The sequence below is a fragment of the Pecten maximus genome, chromosome 14 (assembly GCF_902652985.1).
Source record: "Pecten maximus chromosome 14, xPecMax1.1, whole genome shotgun sequence".
In the NCBI taxonomy this organism is placed as follows: Eukaryota; Metazoa; Mollusca; class Bivalvia; order Pectinida; family Pectinidae; genus Pecten; species Pecten maximus.
The window spans coordinates 34699981-34720687 of record NC_047028.1 but is presented as its reverse complement, the minus strand read 5'-3'; the positions used below and the strand labels follow the sequence as shown (position 1 = coordinate 34720687).

At 41.3% G+C, this 20707-nt stretch overlaps 1 protein-coding gene across 1 annotated transcript in view; it reads left to right on the top strand.

The window, feature by feature from the left end:
* Window positions 1-20707, top strand: part of LOC117341983 (BRCA2-interacting transcriptional repressor EMSY-like) — a 30468-nt gene that overhangs the window by 5524 nt on the left and 4237 nt on the right. The window contains 18 exon segments of the mRNA XM_033903897.1: window positions 542-661; window positions 1246-1472; window positions 4571-4660; window positions 4662-4785; window positions 5217-5326; window positions 5624-5756; window positions 7792-7959; window positions 9038-9175; window positions 9407-9513; window positions 11833-11961; window positions 14443-14620; window positions 15643-15796; window positions 16061-16125; window positions 16439-16560; window positions 17511-17895; window positions 18584-18738; window positions 19528-19925; window positions 20134-20216. Of these exon segments, the coding sequence (XP_033759788.1) occupies window positions 542-661; window positions 1246-1472; window positions 4571-4660; window positions 4662-4785; window positions 5217-5326; window positions 5624-5756; window positions 7792-7959; window positions 9038-9175; window positions 9407-9513; window positions 11833-11961; window positions 14443-14620; window positions 15643-15796; window positions 16061-16125; window positions 16439-16560; window positions 17511-17895; window positions 18584-18738; window positions 19528-19925; window positions 20134-20216 (2886 nt within the window).

Sequence of the window (20707 nt, the reverse complement as noted above, 5' to 3'; positions counted from 1 at the left end):
GGGATCAGAAAGTGTTAAAATCCTTAGATATTTTTCTCAGGATTAAAAAGGATCATGAGTCATTACATTTGGCCAGTATCATGAATATGGTAGGATGAAGGGATACCAAATTTGTTCAAGAAATAAGCATTGCTTACTATGTTGTTGGAATTAAGAAGTACTGATAAGCATCCAGATTAGCTTTAAAGTTGTGTTAGTAGCTGGTGAGCGATGCAAGCCCAGTGGGCTCATTGTTTGTACATACAACCAAAATATATCTTTCTTATCATCGACAACTATTCAGATTTTCCCTAATGAATAAAATTAATAGAAAAAAAAACAACTAAATTTTACACCATCCTGGCTGGAGGTTCTGTGAGGGGCCAGGATGCTGCAAGGGTGAACTGCATCTATTTGGCATGTCAACAATATCTGAAAAAGTGGTAGATAAAATGGTTTGGGATTACAATGCTTCTATTTAAGTTTTCTATTTTCTGTTGTTAATGTTGTCTGCTATTAATTAAGTACATGACGTAACAGTTTATATGCGATTGTGTTTCAGTGAACACTGCAGCGAGTCCCACTACCCCAGTAGGTAGTGGTATCAGTAAGGTGTCGCGTCCCTCAAGTCCCAGTTCCAATGTGGTGGTCCTTCCTAGCGGCATGTCCATACACATCAAAGGTACACAAAATAACCTATTCCTCCTTGTTGATTAAGAATATTATAGAGTGAAACCTGACTTTACCAACACTATAGGACCGAGTCAATTTGTCTGATATGACAATGTGTCGGTAAAGTCAGTGATAATAATGATTGTGAAGCATGCCCGCCATTCTGGTGGATATGGTGAGTGATACAGGATGACGTTCTGGTGGATATGGCAAGTTGATACAGGATGTCGTTCTGGTGGATATGGCGAGTTGATACAGGATGTCGTTCTTGTGGATATGGTCGGATGATACCGGATGTCGTTTTTGTGGATATGGTCAGATGATACCGGATGTCCTTCTTGTGGATATGGTCGGATGATACCGGATGTCCTTCTTGTGGATATGGTTGGACATAATTAATGTCAGCGGTAGATAAAGTCAGGTTTCACTGTATATACAGTTTTTCATTGTTGGTAACGTCAGGTTTTATTTTACATAGATTATGGTGACAATCTGTCAATCAATATTTTCATCTCAATATGTGGATAGGTCTTGAGCACCTCTGATGGAATTTTAAGAAATCTACCTTATTAAAGTTTATACATTATGTTACAGGAGGACTAAATACTGAAGAGGATGAGGAACCCATCAGTCGTAAGAGACGGCGTAGTCAATCCACTGAAACTATTGTTTCTCCGTCAGCTTCCACCCAAACCCCACGTGTTACATATACCACAACAGCTGCAAGCTCTGTTTCCGGAATGTCACCAATGAAAATCACCATCAGCAAAAGTCCGCAAGGGCGCTCTCAAGTTTCTACCAATATCACACAGTCACAAAAGGTACCAGATGTTGTAGTGGGGGGGGGGGGGGGGGGGGGGGGTAATTAATCAGAGTAATTAAAACTTGGACAAGAAAAATACTTAATAATAAGACAGTGAAATTCTATCTGCTGGTAATTTTAACTGATCTGTATAATTATGGCTTGGCTGGTTAAAAGGTTTAATACTAGATTAAAGTAATAACTCCCCAAACAGATTTGGTGAAGCTTTTTAGCCCACCATCATCAGATGGTGGGCTATTCAAATCGCCCTGCGTCCGTGGTCCGTCGTCCGTCCCTCCGTCCGTAAACAATTCTTGTTATCGCTATTTCTCAGAAAGTGCTGAAGGGATCTTTCTCAAATTTCATATATAGGTTCCCCTTGGTTCCTAGTTATGCATATTGCATTTTGAGACCGATCGGAAAACAACATGGCCGACAGGCAGCCATCTTGGATTTTGACGAGTGAAGTTTGTTATCCCTATTTCTCAGAAAGCACCAAAGGGATCTTTCTCAAATTTCACATATAGGTTCCTCTTGGTGCCTAGTTATGCATATTGCATTTTGAGACCAATCGGAAAACAACATGGCCGACAGGCAGCCATCTTGGATTTTGACAATTGAAGTTTGTTATCGCTATTTCTGAGAAAGTATTGAAGGGATATTTCTCAAATTTCCTATGTAGGTTTCCCTAGGTGCCTAGTTATGCATATTGCATTTTGAGACCAATCGGAAAACAACATGGCCGACAGGCAGCCATCTTGGATTTTGACAATTGAAGTTTGTTATCGCTATTTCTCAGAAAGTACTGAAGGGATCTTTCTCAATTTCATATGTAGGTTCCTCTTGGTGCCTAGTTATGCATATTGCATTTTGAGACCAATCAGAAAACAACATGGCCGACAGGCAGCCATCTTGGATTTTGACAATTGAAGTTTGTTATCGCTATTTCTCCGAAAGTAATGAAGGGATCATTCTCAAATTTCATATGTAGGTTCCCCTCGGTGCCTAGTGATGCATATTGCATTTTGAGACCCAATCGGAAAACAACATGGCCGACAGGCAGCCATCTTGGATTTTGACAATTGAAGTTTGTTATCACTATTTCTCAGAAAGCTACTGAAGGGATCTTTCTCAAATTTCACTATGTAGGTTCTCCTTGGTGCCTTAGTTATGCATATTGCATTTTGAGACCAATAGGAAAACAACATGGCCGACAGGCAGCCATCTTGGATTTTGACAATTGAAGTTTGTTATCGCTATTTCTCAGAAAGTATCTGAAGGGATCTTTCTCAAATTTCCTATGTAGGTTTCCCTAGGTGCCTAGTTATGCATATTGCATTTTGAGACCAATCGGAAAACAACATGGCCGACAGGCAGCCATCTTGGATTTTGACAATTGAAGTTTGTTATCGCTATTTCTCAGAAAATACTGAAGGGATCTTTCTCAAATTTCATATGTAGGTTCCTCTTGGTGCCTAGTTATGCATGTTGCATTTTGAGACCAATCAGAAAACAACATGGCCGACAGGCAGCCATCTTGGATTTTGACAATTGAAGTTTGTTATCGCTATTTCTCCGAAAGTAATGAAGGGATCATTCTCAAATTTCATATGTAGGTTCCCCTCGGTGCCTAGTGATGCATATTGCATTTTGAGACCAATCGGAAAACAACATGGCCGACAGGCAGCCATCTTGGATTTTGACAATTGAAGTTTGTTATCGCTATTTCTCCGAAAGTACTGAAGGGATCTTTCTCAAATTTGATATGTAGGTTCCCCTCGGTGCCTAGTTATGCATATTGCATTTTGAGACTTATGGGAAAACAACATGGCCGACAGGCAGCCATCTTGGATTTTGACAATTGAAGTTTGTTATCGCTATTTCTCAGAAAGTGCTGAAGGGATCTTTCTCATATTTCATATGTAGGTTCCTCTTGGTGCTTAGTTATGCATATTGCATTTTGAGACCAATCAGAAAACAACATGGCCGACAGGCAGCCATCTGGGATTTTGACAATTGAAGTTTGTTATCGCTATTTCTCAGAAAGTAATGAAGGGATCATTCTCAAATTTCATATGTAGGTTCCCCCTCGGTGCCTGGTTATGCATATTGCATTTTGAGACCAATCGGAAAACAACATGGCCGACAGGCAGCCATCTTTGATTTTGACAATTGAAGTTTGTTATCGCCATTTCTCAGAAAGTGCTGAAGGGATCTTTATCAAATTTCATATGTAGGTTCCCCTTGGTGCCTAGTTATGCATATTTCATTTTGGGACCAATAGGAAAACAACATGGCCGACAGGCAGCCATCTTGGATTTTGACAATTGAAGTTTGTTATCGCTATTTCTCAGAAAATACTGAAGGGATCTTTCTCAAATTTCATTTGTAGGTTCCTCTTGGTTTCTTATTATGCATATTGCATTTTGGGACCGATCAGAAAACAACATGGCCGAGAGGCAGCCATCTTTGATTTTGACTATTGAAGTTTGTTATCGCTATTTCTCAGAAATTGCTGAAAGGATCTTCCTCAAATTTCATATGTAGGTTCCCCTTGGTTCCTGGTATTGCATTTTTGGACCAATCTGAAAACAACATGGCCGACAGACAGCCATTATCGCTAAATCTTAAATTTGTTATATAGGTTCCCTTTGTTTGAAAAGTACCAGAGGGCTATTAGTAAGATTTAGAGGAAGGGAAAAGTATAGAAAAGATCAATCTGACATGGAACCTATAAAGATCATTCAATGGTGGGCGCCAAGATCCCTCTGGGATCTCTTGTTGATCAGTGAGTGTTATTGGCCTGTCTTGCAGAATTCAGACTTTTTTTGTGTAGACATTATATCAGGTCTGTACACCTTAGTAACTAGGCTGATAGAATATCTAAGGAAGGGTGTTGTTATGATGTTTAATTAGAACTTCTTTGTTTTGTACCAAGCTTTTACAGTGATATTTATTTACAGCTTTAAGTTTGTACATAGAGAATCCTGAGATATGTGTAAACCACTCAAATCAGAATATTCTGGAGAAATAACTATGATCATACATTGTTAAATTCAAAATAGTTTTAAGTAATTTTAGTTTTATTAGTGTTTTACATCTTCTGTTGGTGATCAGGTCATCTTGGTGTCCAGTTCTGGCCAATCACCCAGCGTTCTTCAGAAGTCAATAACTGTCCCAGTGGTAAAGACCGTTGGCTCACTAGCAGGGTAGCGGTGGACATAGCAAGGCCTCAATCATACTTCCAAACACATCAGTCAGCTCCTCGAATGGCAGTCTGGGTAATATTGTTACTGTAGCAACACCGACCATGTCTACAGCAACTTCCACATGTAAGTTTAACATTAACCGAAATCCGTTTTAGAAAATGGGTAAGTTTAACATTAACCGAAATCCGTTTTAGAAAAGGGGTAAGTTTAACATGAACCGAAATCCGTTTTAGAAAATGGGTGAGTTTAACATGAACCGAAATCCGTTTTAGAAAAGGGGTAAGTTGAACATGAACCGAAATCCGTTTTAGAAAAGGGGCAAGTTTAACATTAACTGAAATCCGTTTTAGAAAAGGGGCAAGTTTAACATTAACCGAAATCCGTTTTAGAAAAGGGGTAAGTTTAACATTAACCGAAATCCGTTTTAGAAAACGGGATCTTTGAATGACATGTGCTAAGATCATGTAGGATTCTCTTGGTAAATAAACTTGTCTGTACCAATTTCCTGGTGTAGTATTGATACAGAGATGAAAAATCTAAACCTTTGTTTCTAGGTACCACTCCTACTGTGGTGACCACTTCCACCATGACATTTCTTACCCCGGCTGTCAGTGTTCCAAAACCTCGTCTGAAGACATCCATGCCCAGGCAGAGATTCACGACGGTAAATTCTACTTTTGATGTGCATCAGTTGAAGTGACAGGTTTCATTTAGTGAAGAAAAATTGTCTTGATTAACTTTATGCTTTCGATCTCTTCTGCAGTTACATTTGCTGTAAAGCACATTACTTTATAGGAATCATTCATGACTTAAATATTTAATCTATCGAAATATGTGTTGGTGTCTCCTGTTATCCAATCTACATTGTTAGTTTAATTGTCATCATTTATTTTGTATGCTTTAACATTGTCTGGAGTGCAATGTGTGATGTGTATTTATAGAATGTTGGTATGTTGACTAGTTTACACAAGCAGGCCAGCCCAAACCTGGTGTAGTAATCCCGATGGGACCTCAGCCTGTTCAGCCCAGTCCACAGAACATTCAGATCAAACCTGTAACCAAGGCTTCCGCCATACAGATACGCCAAGAGGGAGGTAAGATAGTCAAACGGATTTATTACTTATCAGTGGTAGACCTTTCAAACAAATGTACCAGGACAAAGGCGGTAGGTGTAGTCTTGGGAAGGTAGCGGTAGGCGGAAGGGTGGAGGAAGGGGTAGGCGGGAGGGTGGAGGTAGGGGTAGGCGGGAGGGTGGAGGTAGGGGTAGGCGGGAGGGTGGAGGAAGGGGTAGGCGAGAGGGTGGAGGAAGGGGTAGGCGGGAGAAGGTAGGGGTAGTCAGGAGGGTGGAGGAAGGGGTAGGCGAGAGGGTGGAGGAAGGGGTAGTCAGGAGGGTGGAGGAAGGGGTAGGCGGGAGGGTGGAGGTAGGGGTAGGCGAGAGGGTGGAGGAAGGGGTAGGCGAGATGGTGGAGGAAGGGGTAGGCGAGAGGGTGGAGGAAGGGGTAGGCGAGAGGGTGGAGGAAGGGGTAGGCGGGAGAAGGTAGGGGTAGTCGGGAGGGTGGAGGAAGGGGTAGTCAGGAGGGTGGAGGTAGGGGTAGGCGGGAGAAGGTAGGGGTAGTCAGGAGGGTGGAGGAAGGGTAGGCGGGAGGGTGGAGGTAGGGGTAGGCGGGAGAAGGTAGGGGGAGTCAGGAGGGTGAAGGAAGGGATAGTCAGGAAGGGGTAGGCGGGAGGGTGGAGGTAGGGGTAGGCGGGAGAAGGTAGGGGTAGTCAGGAGGGTGGAGGTAGGGGTAGGCGGGAGGGTGGAGGAAGGGGTAGTCGGGAGAAGGTAGGGGTAGTCAGGAGGGTGGAGGTAGGGGTAGGCGGGAGAAGGTAGGGTAGTCAGGAGGGTGGAGGAAGGGGTATGCGGGAGAAGGTAGGGGTAGTCAGGAGGGTGAAGGAAGGGATAGTCAGGAAGGGGTAGGCGGGAGGGTGGAGGTAGGGGTAGGCGGGAGAAGGTAGGGGTAGTCAGGAGGGTGGAGGTAGGGGTAGGCGGGAGGGTGGAGGAAGGGGTAGGCGGGAGGGTGGAGGTAGGGGTAGGCGGGAGAAGGTAGGGGGAGTCAGGAGGGTGGAGGAAGGGATAGTCAGGAAGGGGTAGGCGGGAGGGGGGAGGGTAGGGGTAGGCGGGAGGGTGGAGGTAGGGGTAGGCGGGAGGGTGGAGGTAGGGGTAGGCGGGAGAAGGTAGGGGTAGTCAGGAGGGTGGAGGAAGGGGTAGGCGGGAGGGTGGAGGTAGGGGTAGGCGGGAGAAGGTAGGGGGAGTCAGGAGGGTGGAGGAAGGGATAGTCAGGAAGGGGTAGGGGGGAGGGTAGGGGTAGGCGGGAGGGTGGAGGAAGGGGTAGGCGGGAGGGTGGAGGTAGGGGTAGGCGGGAGAAGGTAGGGGGAGTCAGGAGGGTGGAGGAAGGGATAGTCAGGAAGGGGTAGGCGGGAGGGGGGAGGGTAGGGGTAGGCGGGAGGGTGGAGGAAGGGGTAGGCGAGAGGGTGGAGGAAGGGGTAGTCGGGAGGGTGGAGGAAGGGGTAGGCGGGAGAAGGTAGGGGTAGTCAGGAGGGTGGAGGTAGGGGTAGGCGGGAGGGTGGAGGAAGGGGTAGGCGAGAGGGTGGAGGAAGGGGTAGGCGGGAGGGTGGAGGAAGGGGTAGGCGGGAGAAGGTAGGGGTAGTCAGGAGGGTGGAGGAAGGGGTAGGCGAGAGGGTGGAGGAAGGGGTAGGCGAGAGGGTGGAGGAAGGGGTAGTCGGGAGGGTGGAGGAAGGGGTAGGCGGGAGGGTGGAGGAAGGGGTAGGCGGGAGAAGGTAGGGGTAGTCAGGAGGGTGGAGGAAGGGGTAGGTGGGAGAAGGTAGGGGTAGTCAGGAGGGTGGAGGAAGGGGTAGGCGGTAGAAGGTAGGGGTAGGCGGGAGGGTGGAGGAAGGGATAGGCGGGAGAAGGTGGGGGGAGGAGGAAGAGGTATTTTGACCAGGACCAGAAAAATACTCTAAGTTAAAAATGGTCTCTAAGTTATCAAAGTTCAAGACACCAAAGTTAAGATGTAATAGGTGACCAGCTGTGCTAGATCATTAGGTTGAAGATGTACATGTGTGTCTTAATTCATGTTATAATTTATTTAGGTATGAAGATTATCACCCAGAGTATACCAGGGAGCAGCACCAGTAAAATTCTCCCGAAACCCACCCAGCTGTCAAACAGCAGTGGCACACCCGTGGTTGTCGTTAGCGCAGGCTCATCCACTGCCACTTCAAGTGTTACCATGGTTACGAGGCCAGTTACATCCATCGGTAAGCATGATCAGACATATGAAGTTTATTAAAAAACAAATACGATATCAATTCAGGTGGCTCTTAACACACATCTGTGTATGTTTAACCACTTTGTAAGTAGTCTTTTCCTGTATACGTCTGTTCAAATCATTTGTACAAGATATTTCCTGAACCCCCGGACAGAATTAGTTCATATTTCATACCATAACATCACTCCATGAAGTTGTGCACCTGATGAGATATTGGTGGACATTGATCAATGCTAAAGGTCAAAGATCACACTTAGCTGCTTTTTTAAATTAAATGAACCCCTTGACATATTCATTTTATTATTAAGGGGCCAAGTGGTTAAGGTGTATCGACACTTTATCACTAGCCCTGCACCTCTGGGTTGCGAGTTCGAAACCTACGTGGGGCAGTTGCCAGGTACTGACCGTAGGCCGGTGGTTTTTCTCCGGGTACTCCGGCTTTCCTCCACCTCCAAACCTGGCACGTCCTTAAATGACCCTGGCTGTTAATAGGACGTTAAACAAAATAAACTAAACTAAACTTCATTTTATTAATGAAGGGGCAGTATAGTATATCTATGTAAATCATGGCTCACTTGCTTTGATATTGAGTCTGATTGGATTGATATTTTGATAAAGAGGCATGTTATTTTGATAAAGAGACGGTTCATATTTTGATAAGGAGACGATTGATATTTTGATAAAGAGATGACGGATATTTTGATAAAGAGACAATTGATATTTTGATAAAGAGACGATTGATATTTTGATAAAGAGACAATTGATATTTTGATAAAGAGACAATTGATATTTTGATAAAGAGTCGATTGATATTTTGATAAAGAGACGATTGATATTTTGATAAAGAGACAATTATATTTTGATAAAGAGATGATGGATATTTTGATAAAGAGACGATTGATATTTTGATAAAGAGACGATTGATATTTTGATAAAGAGACAATTGATATTTTGATAGGTTGTGGGCCCTCTGAGTGTATTTGTCTTGATTTTACAAACAAACAAAAACACTGGATCCTGTTGAATCTTTTCTGTTTGTTAACCCTTTGTCTTCTTTATAACCACAGGCCAGTCTGGTACAAAAATACTCAACATAACCCAAGGAGGAAAGGTGATATCTGGTGTGAATCGGTCGGGCAATGTAGTAACGGTCAGTCCAAAAACGTTACATCTGACAGCGGTCAAGTCTCAGTCTGGAGGCTCAGGTAATATACTGAAAATGGTCAATTGCAAATAGAATGTATAGCTAGTATAATTGTAACTACATTTAAAACATGATTTAATTTTCTTTTTTGAGAGCTTTTTAGGCTTATAGTAAGGCCCCATTCCCCCCAAAAAATAATTTCATATTTCAACTAGATCCCTAGATTGCAATATTTCTATTTTTTACCAATTTCCTTGAATAATTAAGACAAAAAGTAAATGGTTGGTTCCAGGAAAACCTAATGTTATTGTGGTACAGAAGACTCAGCCAAAGAAATCTCAGGGTGGCCTAGGTGGCACCTCCAAGGGAACAACTATCATCTCCAGTCCATTTGAAAAAGTGAGTTGTACCTCCAAATTGTTGATATACAGAGCAACCCGCTTATTTGCATACCCCTTTTTCCACGACAAAATATGCAAATAACCGGAGTATTCGTATAGGCGGAGTTGGGTTTTGGCCCCTCTTATACACATGTAGATCGTCAGGTCGGTACTCAAAATGGGCGCTTTATGATTGTTTACGTTATTTGCATTAAAAATATATTTAAAAAAAAAACATTATTTAAAATATAAGAGTAAATACGAAATACATGGGTTGTTATTCTTTGTAAATGTACAAATATTTGCATACACTTCATCGTTTACTACTTGTCACTCCGAGTCTCTGGGTCCGATATCGGTCATACGCGCGTGGGTTGGCACTACGATGTACAATGTCATCGTTTCAATTAACATTCATTATCGTCTCGAGATGCGTTGTGTTCCTGCTATGAGTATAATAGTTGTTTGATCATAGATGATGAACTGCTGAAGCAATAGACTGTCTTAAATGACCGTGACATGTTATTGTCGTTTGGGTTTGTTTTGGAAAATGGCGCACACACACAAAGAGTTGTCGTTCATTACACATATGCCCCACAATGCAACGCGCCTAGTAAACCATCATGGCGATCGCAACCTGCCTCAGCGAGTGTTCAAGTGCACAGAACACAGGTTTGGATCGATGCTATAATAAATAAACAAATCTCATCAAAAGATGAGGCATATACATATTTTATTCAGTAATTCTTCTGCACATTGCTACTGATATGGTCTGAATAATAACTTAATGTCGATATCGATGCATCAAACGTAACCTGTAATGACGAAGTGTGAACCAATGATAAGATAACGTTGTACATCGTGTCGAATCAATATGTAAGTTAAAACACATTTCATAAAACTTTTATTACGGGAAAATCACAAAAATACCCTAAAATCAATTGAAATTTTTCGATTTTTTGGAATTTTTATATGCATATAAGCGGGAGTCAGTGTTTTAGTCGATGCAAATACACGGGATTAAAATACAAAGATAAAGAAGGAAAAAATCGGGACCTGAGAATTTTATGCAAATAAGCGGGATATTCAAATAACCGATATGCAAATAAGTGGGCTCCTCTGTAGTTTAGCCCGCAGTGGCCGAGTGGTTAAGGTGTCCCGACACTTTATCACTAGCTCTCCACCTCTGGGTTGCGAGTTCGAAACCTACGTGGGGCAGTTGCCAGGTACTGACTGTAGGCCGGTGGTTTTTTTCCGGGTACTCTGGCTTTCCTCCACCTCCAAAAAATGACCCTGGCTGTTAATAGGACGTTAAACAAAAACAAACCAAAGTTTAGCCCAGTATCATAGCACAGATAGTGGGCTATTCAAATAATCTTTCATTCATTATCCTTCATAATTCTGTCCATCTGTAAAGAATTCTTGTTATTGCTCTTTCGTGAGAACTTTGAGAATCTTTCCTAAATTTCATGTGTTTGAAATTAATTCGTATGTGGCCAGTTTTAGCTCACAAAGTCCAGGGGTGGCTATTGCTATACCTCTGGGGTTTGCAGCTTCTGTATACAGTTAGGTTCAGATTCTATAAAACAGTTTCATGTCAGTCCTAATGAGGATATAGCTTAGATATTTGTGTTCCTTGGGACAAGACCTTATTATTGGTACTAAATTTGCAGACCTTGACCGGACCTTTGACCTACTTTTAAAAAGCTTGAATCTTGGCCATTGTTTGTTAATTATATGAGATAGGACTTTCATATTTGACATTTGTGTTCCTTGTGACAAAACCTTTCAATTGGTACTACGTTTACAGACCTGATGACCTTGACCATGACTTTTGACCTACTTTTAAAGAAAAAAGAAGTTTATTCTGAATAGAACTCTTTGACAATTCTTGAAAGTTACGTCTGATATCGCTTTTTCTTAGAAAGTACATATTATTTAATGGATCTTTCTAAAATGTCACATGTAGGTTACCCATGCATGGTCCCTTATTATGCATGTAGAATTTCGGGACTATAAAAAATGGCCAACGGGCAACCATCTTGAGCTTAAACATTTGAAGTTTGTTATTATTTATCACAAGTTTCAAATTACCTAAGATATTGATTAAAAATGATTGCACAACTTGACTTGATTTTGACCTTTGGTGACCTACATATTGGACTTTGGCTTAACTTAACTTTGTTCAAAGATATGCACTTAACTTAACTTTTTCAAAGATATGCAAATAAAAAGTGCACATATTGAAAGTTGATTTCTAAATTTACCTGTGACTTTGACCGACCAATATATTGACATTTGGCATGACTTGGCATTGTTATACGAATCTAATTTCTAGGAATTGGTGAGCTTCTTACAGAAGCAAGATTCTACCAAACACATTGTGGTGACTACGCCAGGCAGCCAAAGGACAGAGAGAAAAGTTATAGTAACTACCCCCGGTCAGCTGGAGGCTGTCACTCGCCAGGTAAGTAACCACCCCCGGTCAGCTGGAGGCTGTCACTCGCCAGGTAAGTAACCGATCCCGGTCAGCTGGAGGCTGTCACTCGCCAGGTAAGTAACCACCCCCGGTCAGCTGGAGGCTGTCACTCGCCAGGTAAGTAACCACCCCCGGTCAGCTGGAGGCAGTCACTCGCCAGGTAAGTAACCACCCCCGGTCAGCTGGAGGCTGTCACTCGCCAGGTAAGTAACCACCCCCGGTCAGCTGGAGGATGTCACTCGCCAGGTAAGTAACCACCCCCGGTCAGCTGGAGGCTGTCACTCACCAGGTAATTAACCACCCCGGTCAGCTGGAGGCTGTCACTCACCAGGTAATTAACCACCCCGGTCAGCTGGAGGATGTCACTCGCCAGGTAAGTAACCACCCCCGGTCAGCTGGAGGATGTCACTCGCCAGGTAAGTAACCACACCGGTCAGCTGGAGGCTGTCACTCACCAGGTAAGTAACCACCCCCGGTCAGCTGGAGGCTGTCACTCGACAGGTAAGTAACCACCCCCGGTCAGCTGGAGGCAGTCACTCACCTGAGAATTGATGATGGTTTTGTACCAAACTGAATGCTTATTGTCAGTCGATTTGTTTAAGCACTGTGGTTTCATAATGGTACATCTAGAACTACAAAAAACACATTAACTTCTTGACTCCTGTTAATTGAAAAGTTTAATTTGACCTCGTTTTATTTCTCAATTGAATTGAATTTTTAGGTCACCTGAGACAAAGTCTCAAGTGACCTATTCTAATACCCTTTTGTCCGTCGTCGTCCGTCGTCCGTCCGTAAACAATTTACATTTTCGACTTCTTCTCCAAAACCCCTAAACCAAATTCAATGAAATTTGGCAGGAAGCTTCTATGGCTAAAGGTCAACCAAAATTGTGAATTATATGGTCCCCACCCCCAAGGGGCCTGAGGGGCGGGGCTAAAAAGGGTCAAATTGACTAAAACTTAAAAAATCTTCTTCTCTACTCTCAGATATAGTGGAATCAAACACTCTTCATAGATGGAAGGGTCTTAAGGTGCTTTACCAAAATTGTGAATTTCATGACCCAGGGGTCTCGGGTTTGCCCCTGGGGAGGGGGTAAACTTTACTATAGTTTATATAGGGAAATCACATTTTTGACTATAATTTGTTGGATTTCTATTGGAATTCATTCTAACTTGGTTAACATTATCAGTATGGGATAACAGATTGATGGTTATGCACATGTTGGCCCTGACTGACCCCCAGGGGCTAATTATGAGCGGGGCTAAAAAGGGTCAAATTAACAAAAACTTCAAAAATCTTCTCTACTCTCAGATATGGTTGAATCAAACACTCTTCATAGATGGAAGAGTCTTAATGTGCTTTACCAAAATTGTGAATTTCCTGACCCTGGGGTCTCAAGCTTGCCCCTGGGGAGGGGGTAAACTTTACTATAGTTTATATAGGGAAATCACATTTTTGACTATTATTTGTTGGATTTCTATTGGAATTCATTCTAATTTGGTTAACATTATCAGCTTTGGATGGCAGTTTGATGGTATGCTCATGTTGGCCCTGACTGACCCCCAGGGGCTGATGGGCGGGGCTAAAAAGGGTCAAATTGACTGAAATTTCAAAAATCTTCTTCTCTAATCTCAGATATGATGGAATCAAATACTCTTCATAGATTGAAGGGTCTTTAGGTGCTTTACCAAAATTGTGAATTTCATGACCCTGGGGTCTTGCGTTTGCCCCTGTGGAGGGGGTAAAATTTACTATAGTTTATATAGGGAAATCACATTTTTGACCATTATTTGTTGGATTTCTATTGGAATTCATTCTAATTTGGTTAACATTATCAACTTTGGATGGCAGTGTGATGGTATGCACACGTTGGCCCTGACTGACCCCCAGGGGCTGATGGGTGGGGCTAAAAAGGGTCAAATAGACTGAAATTTCAAAGATCTTCTTCTCAAGACCCAATTAAGACAGAATCAAATACTCTTCATAGGTGGAAGGGTCTTATAGTGCTTTACTAATGTAATGAACTTCATGACCCTGGGGTCACAAGTTTGCCCCTGGGGAGGGGGTAGATTTTACTATAGTTTATATAGGGAAATCACATTTTTGACCATTATTTGTGTGATTTCTATCGGAATTCATTCTAACTTTGTTAACATTATCAGCATTGGATGACAGCTTAATGGTATACACCTGTTGGCCCTGACTGACCCCTAGGGGCTGATGGGTGGGTTCAAAAAGGGTCAATTAAATTAACTGAAATATTCAACTCTCAGGTGACCGTTAAGGCCCATGGGCCTCTTGTTGTTTTCAAGTATTTTTGGCCACTGTCGCAAGTGGTAGAGATTTAAATATTTCCCTTTCATTTGTCCATCACAAATTTTGTTTTTTCAGAGTTTTTCATGCATTTATTGATGAAAGAATTCTAATTATAAAAAGTCAAGTGATTTTCTGAATTTGGTGTATCCTCAGAGAGCTAGATCTGAATCGGAAGGAAAGACGACTTCCTTACTGGCGGATCTCATCCATGCAGCTGGTATTGTCCCTGACAGTACGTCAGAGGCGACGGGCGATGTCACAATCAATCTGGACGAGGCAGCAATGGCAGCTCTATCGGTCAGCTCACAAGACAGCGACACATCAACCCAAAGTAAACACTTTAATTCATTTAGTTTCAATACTTGTTCTTTGTTCTCACAAATTATTAAATCGTTCTCGTATCGCAGTCAGTATTTGGAAAAATGTTATGCATCCTCTGTCACCTATGAATCTATTATATGTTATTGGTATATAAAGGTCGATTGAGGTAAACACTAACCAAACCAAAAATTTTTTAGTTCACCTGAGCAAAACGTTTTGACTTCTTCTCAAAAACTCCTGAACAATTTTTGATAAAATTTCACAAGAAATCTTCCTGGAGCAAATATCAACCAAAATTGTAAATTATATGGTCCCCAACTGCCAGGGCCTGAGGAGCAGTGTCAAAATGAGTCAAATTGACTGATATTTTAAAAACCTTCTCAAAACCCAGATATGGTAGATTCAAATACACCACGTGGATGGAAAGGTTTCGGGTGCATTATCAAAATTGTAAGTTTTATTGCACCTCTGTTTCACATTTCCCCCTGGGGAGGGGCTGAACTTAATAGTTTAAATGCAAGAAAAATACTAATTTTGAGCATGATTTGTTTCAAAATTGGTTAGAACTACTGGGAGGGGCTAAACCTTTATTATTATTGATAAGGAACTATTTAGAATTACATTGAAATACATAGGAGATAGTTGCATATAAGACTGTGTTGACCAGGAGATAGTTGCATATAAGACTGTGTTGACCATTAAGGCCCATGGGCCTCTTGTTGATCTTTCTGATATTTCATATGTAGGTCTGCCTTTGTCATTCAATTTTGAGACTGATTGAAAAACAGAATGACAAACAGGGGGCCATTCTGAATTTTGATTCTTAATAAATTTTATTGTGACATCTCAGTAAGTACTGCATTGATCAGACTGAAATAGAATCGTAATAAAGTCTGACGTTGGGCACCAAGACAAAAGTATCTTGTCAGTTTTATTTTCATTGAAAGGTGGTGTTGAGAATGAAATAAAATGTTACCTTTGAAATAATATTTTGAAGCAAGAAAAATTGATCTTGAATTTGTATATTATCAGGTACCACATCTCAGTCCTTACCTAACAATGAGTGGTTTGAGTATGATGTCACAGACGACAGTAGTCAAAACTACCAGACTTCTGGACTGGAATCGGGAGTCGAAATACAGACCTCCGAGTCAACTCAAGCTAAACCAAAGGTCACAGTTCAGAGGTAAACACATTGTAGAAATGATATACAGCTTAGAGATTTTAAATACATTCATTACTAAATGAGCTTTATTTATACATCATTTAAAACCCTTAATTCCTTTCTTGCATGGTAGTAAAAGGTGGCTCCAAAAATGTGAGAATAGTTGTAATGTACCAGTAACTTCAATGTGCGTGTTTCACCACTGAAATATCATGATGAAGGGATCCAGGCCCTATGGGCCTTTTGTTATAGATCAGAACATGAAGTGTATTGTTGCTTTTGTAGGTCAGCGAGCGTTGACTTGAGTCAGTTATCAGATCAGCTTTCTCCACAACAGTTCTACTCCATAGGTAAGATAATACCTCAAAGTCTTACGATTCACCAATTTTGTCATTGCAAGTCGTATCAATGAAAAACACATTATGTATTGGTATGTTATACAAGAATGAGTAACCTGCTTGTCGAATCATTGTGTTTTCCACAAATTGATATTGAATTTATCTCCTAATATGATAACACAGCATAAAATATGTAGATAAAATCTAACATTTTTATGATTTACCCAATGGTTTAATTTTCATAAAACGTTCTTAATGCCAATACGGTTCTGTTCACAATGAACTTTTGTGTTAAAACTCATTGGTGAATCGTTTCATGTCTCAGAGCAAGCCATGAAAATTCTCAATCAGCCGAATGCAGAGGGAACCGCCCCGACGCTAGATCCTGTATCTCTCCTTAGGATGGAGGGCTCAGAGAGCTCGCATTCTGACCCAGGTACATCAGAGGTGAGTCATAGAAATGTGAAAATTTTCTGGCTTAGAACTCACTTTCTTGAAGGTACATGTTTTGTAAGAATAAAAGAGATATGTAAGATAAGATATTAAATAAACAAGATAATAAAGTTTATTTAAAGCTGAACCGAAAGCTGAGAGCTGTAAGTACCAGTTTTATTGACTTGGTCAGAACTTATAACCTTCCTCTCTTTTGCTTTTTGATATAATACAGGTGTTACAGGTATATATTACAGGTGTTACGGGTATATAATACAGGTGTTACAGGTATATATTACAGGTGTTACAGGTATATAATACAGGTGTTACGGGTATATAATACAGGTGTTACGGGTATATAATACAGGTGTTACAGGTATATAATACAGGTGTTACGGGTATATAATACAGGTGTTACAGGTATATAATACAGGTGTAACAGGTATATAATACAGGTGTTACGGGTATATAATACAGGTGTTACAGGTATATAATACAGGTGTTACAGGCATATAATACAGGTGTTACGGGTATATGATACAGGTGTTACGGGTATATAATACAGGTGTTACGGGTATATAATACAGGTGTTACGGGTATATAATACAGGTGTTACGGGTATATAATACAGGTGTTACGGGTATATAATACAGGTGTAACAGGTATATAATACAGGTGTTACGGGTATATAATACAGGTGTTACAGGTATATAATACAGGTGTTACAGGCATATAATACAGGTGTTACGGGTATATGATACAGGTGTTACGGGTATATAATACAGGTGTTACAGGTATATAATACAGGTGTTACGGGTATATAATACAGGTGTTACGGGTATATAATACAGGTGTTACAGGTATATAATACAGGTGTTACGGGTATATAATACAGGTGTTACGGGTATATAATACAGGCGTACAGGTATATAATTTTACATTAGACATTAATCATCTGTCTCTAGAGCCAGTCATCGCTGACCACAGACAATGCTGAAGTGGACACTACTACGAGCATACCCTCTTCCCAGAGCTCAGCGGAAGGCTCCCAATCCGAGCTCGAACATCTTGCTCCCGGCTTGAACTTTCAGGGGGAGCTTGACCCTCAAACAGGGATATTCTACACTGTAGCTGCCACATCGGGCTCTGACACAGTTGTCGCCTCAACACCTACTCTAGACAGGGCACAACTTGATGCAACAACCCCAGGAACAAAGACATTTGATCTGCTCAGTAGCTCACTGGCCCAGGCGCAGATTGACCTTGACCCCTACCAGTTCATAGAGGAGGATGTCCTTGTGGAGAAAGCGGACAGTCAGTCTGATGTCCCGACTGATGATCAGACAACAGGTATGTTCACAGCTCCATTGGAAATAGAGGTTATTGAAAACTTATAAGCCCATCATCATCGGGACAGGACCCAAATCTTTAAAATCCTTCTGTAGGAATGACTGATTTTGGTCCATAAGTAATCTGTGTGGGATTAGTTACAAGATCTTGCAATCCTACCACCGTCACTGCAGGACAAATTATCGCCCTTAGTTTATGAGGTATTTTTGGCTGGGGATCATTTTTGACAGACTTCTTTGAAACTTGCTTTACAACTATGGTATTTAGTTGAGTTTTCATGACCAGCATTTTGATTTGACATTTTTTGCAAATTGTTCTCCATTGTTAATTTCAGTGTTTGATTTTTGTCCAGAGATCCTACATTTTTGGAATGATTTCTTTGAAACTTCGGATGCTTTACGATTCCGATATCAAGTTGTGTTTAATACTACTTTAGTAACACCTGATTACTGGTACTCCTCAAACTATAAGAAAAATTAAACATTGACTTTGTAGTGAAAGTAAAGGTGAGAGTTAAAGCATGTCACCTATACCCAATCATAAGGTGATACCAATCTTATTTCAATGCAAGATAGTATGTTCCATCTGACCCATATTACTCTTGTCCCTGTTTTGCCCTCATCCTGTCAATAATTTGGAATTACAAACTCGTTCACAAGTCTGTATTCTTTTTTATTTCCGTAAACAGACATCGAGGCAACCACTACAGATTCGTCGGAAGTTACATTAGGGGAGGTACCAAGTGGAGGGCCGATCATCCATATCAAATCAAGCAGCTTCATTCCCATACAGGACCTGAACAAGTCCCGACAAAATGCCACCATTAACATCACCAGACACCAGGTATGTATCCTACATTAGGGATGATCGTAGATTTTTAGGTCACTTGAAAATTCTGATAATATTTTACAATCCTTGTGTGTCGTCCCTCCTGTGTCTTCTGTTTGTAATAATTCATTCATATTTTTGACTTCTCAGAAACCCCTAAATCAATTTCATTGAAATCTTGTAGAAACATTCCATGGCTAAATTTAAACCAAATAGTTTTGGTTATATGGTCTCCAATCTCCCCAGGGGCCAGAAAAAAAGGGCCGAAAGTACTGAAATTTCAAAAATCTTCTAAAGACCATTTATGGTAGAATCAAGTGCTCTTCATAGATCATAGGTGCTTTAAATTCCCCTGTGTCATCCATGTTCCATCATCTGTCCATAAACAATGTCATTGCTATTTCTTGAGAATTACAGACGTATACCAGAAGGATCTCTAAAATTTCCTGTGCTCCTAAGTATTTGTAATGTAACTAAATGAGTGTTTTGCCATACTCACTGAAATGTCCAGGTCAGTGATGCAGGTCTTCTTGGCCTTTTCATGTTAATAAACCAGTTAATTCCTAGATTCGCATTGTGTTGTGCACTAGATACATATTAACCTCATTGTCAGACTAGGGAACTGTCCACTTATCAAAATTAATAGTGTTCCTTTTGTTTTTGTTAGGTTGTGAAACTCAAACTTATTACTGTATTTCCTTAGTGTTTGTGCTTGCCTCTGCTCAAAAGATAAAGGACACTGTTAGAAAATGAGGTGAAATTTGTCAAATATGTTACATAAAGTTCCCTGAATTATGTTCCCAGCCGCTGGCCCAAGGAGTGTCCGAGCTGATCCTACCCCAGGAGGGCGTGTTTGCTGAGGGAGTGGAGGTGATGGGACAGGAAGGGACCTTAGATGACTTAGAATCTCACATGGGGGGTAGTCTGTCTGACAGTATGTCCAGTGGAGTGTCCTCCAGTGCCGTCACCGTGGAGACGGCCCAGATGGTGGATCCTGCCGACGTAAGAGCGGAGATGTCCAGTCTGGATGATTTGGGTGTAGTCACAAGTCCCTCTATGGGAAACAGCTCTGACAGCCAAGAGGTAGCCGGACTTGACCTTAGTGCCTCATTGAGGATGAGCAAACGCAAGAGGAAGGCACCGTCTAACATTGATGAGACTCCGAACCAAGTCCAAGGTTCCTGGATCCGATCATGTATAGGGTAAGTTTATCGGTTTCATTGTGGTGGATTTTTAGCTGACCATCATCAGATAGAAATTTAGAAAATGAAATACTTATGAATGAATTAAAGATTTATAAAGTAAAATACTAAAGTGTGAGTTAGAAAAGGTGAAAAAGATTGTCTTCATGAAAATGTGATATAAAATTTGTTAGTTATTCATGAGAAATGCTTTGGATATTATTTTCAGGTTGATTCAGAGGGTGTCGAGATACCGAGGTCTGAACCGAGAGAAGGGAGATCTGAATGCAGCATCATGGTTCACAGAACCAGGTATATACAGAATAATTGTTTGCTTAGGTTTAGTTCTGATCCAGGTACATAAAAGATAATTGTTTGGTTGGGGTAAGTTCTGAACCAAGAAGGGGGAGGTGTTAGGGTTAGTTGTGAACCAGTTGATATATATACCAAAGTCTATTACTGGTCAGTTGTCAGTTGTCACCGAAGTATCCCACTCAAATTATACACTGGTTGTGGTGTACCAAACTCTATTCCCAGTTACTTACCAACCTCAAGAACATGTTTCATGATATTTACTGAAATTCATACACAATTATATTTTGTCATCAATGTTGCATTTTTGTATGACCACTAGCATCAACCTTTGGGTCTGCACCCTGCCAAGTGGCACCTGGGTTTTTGAGATCTTTGAATGAAGATCTCATCCATAAGGATTGGTTTTTGGGTCATGTTCCATCTCAGGGAAGATCCTTGCTCATAACATATGAAAGCAGCTTGGATCCAAACCTTATATATGCATCCTT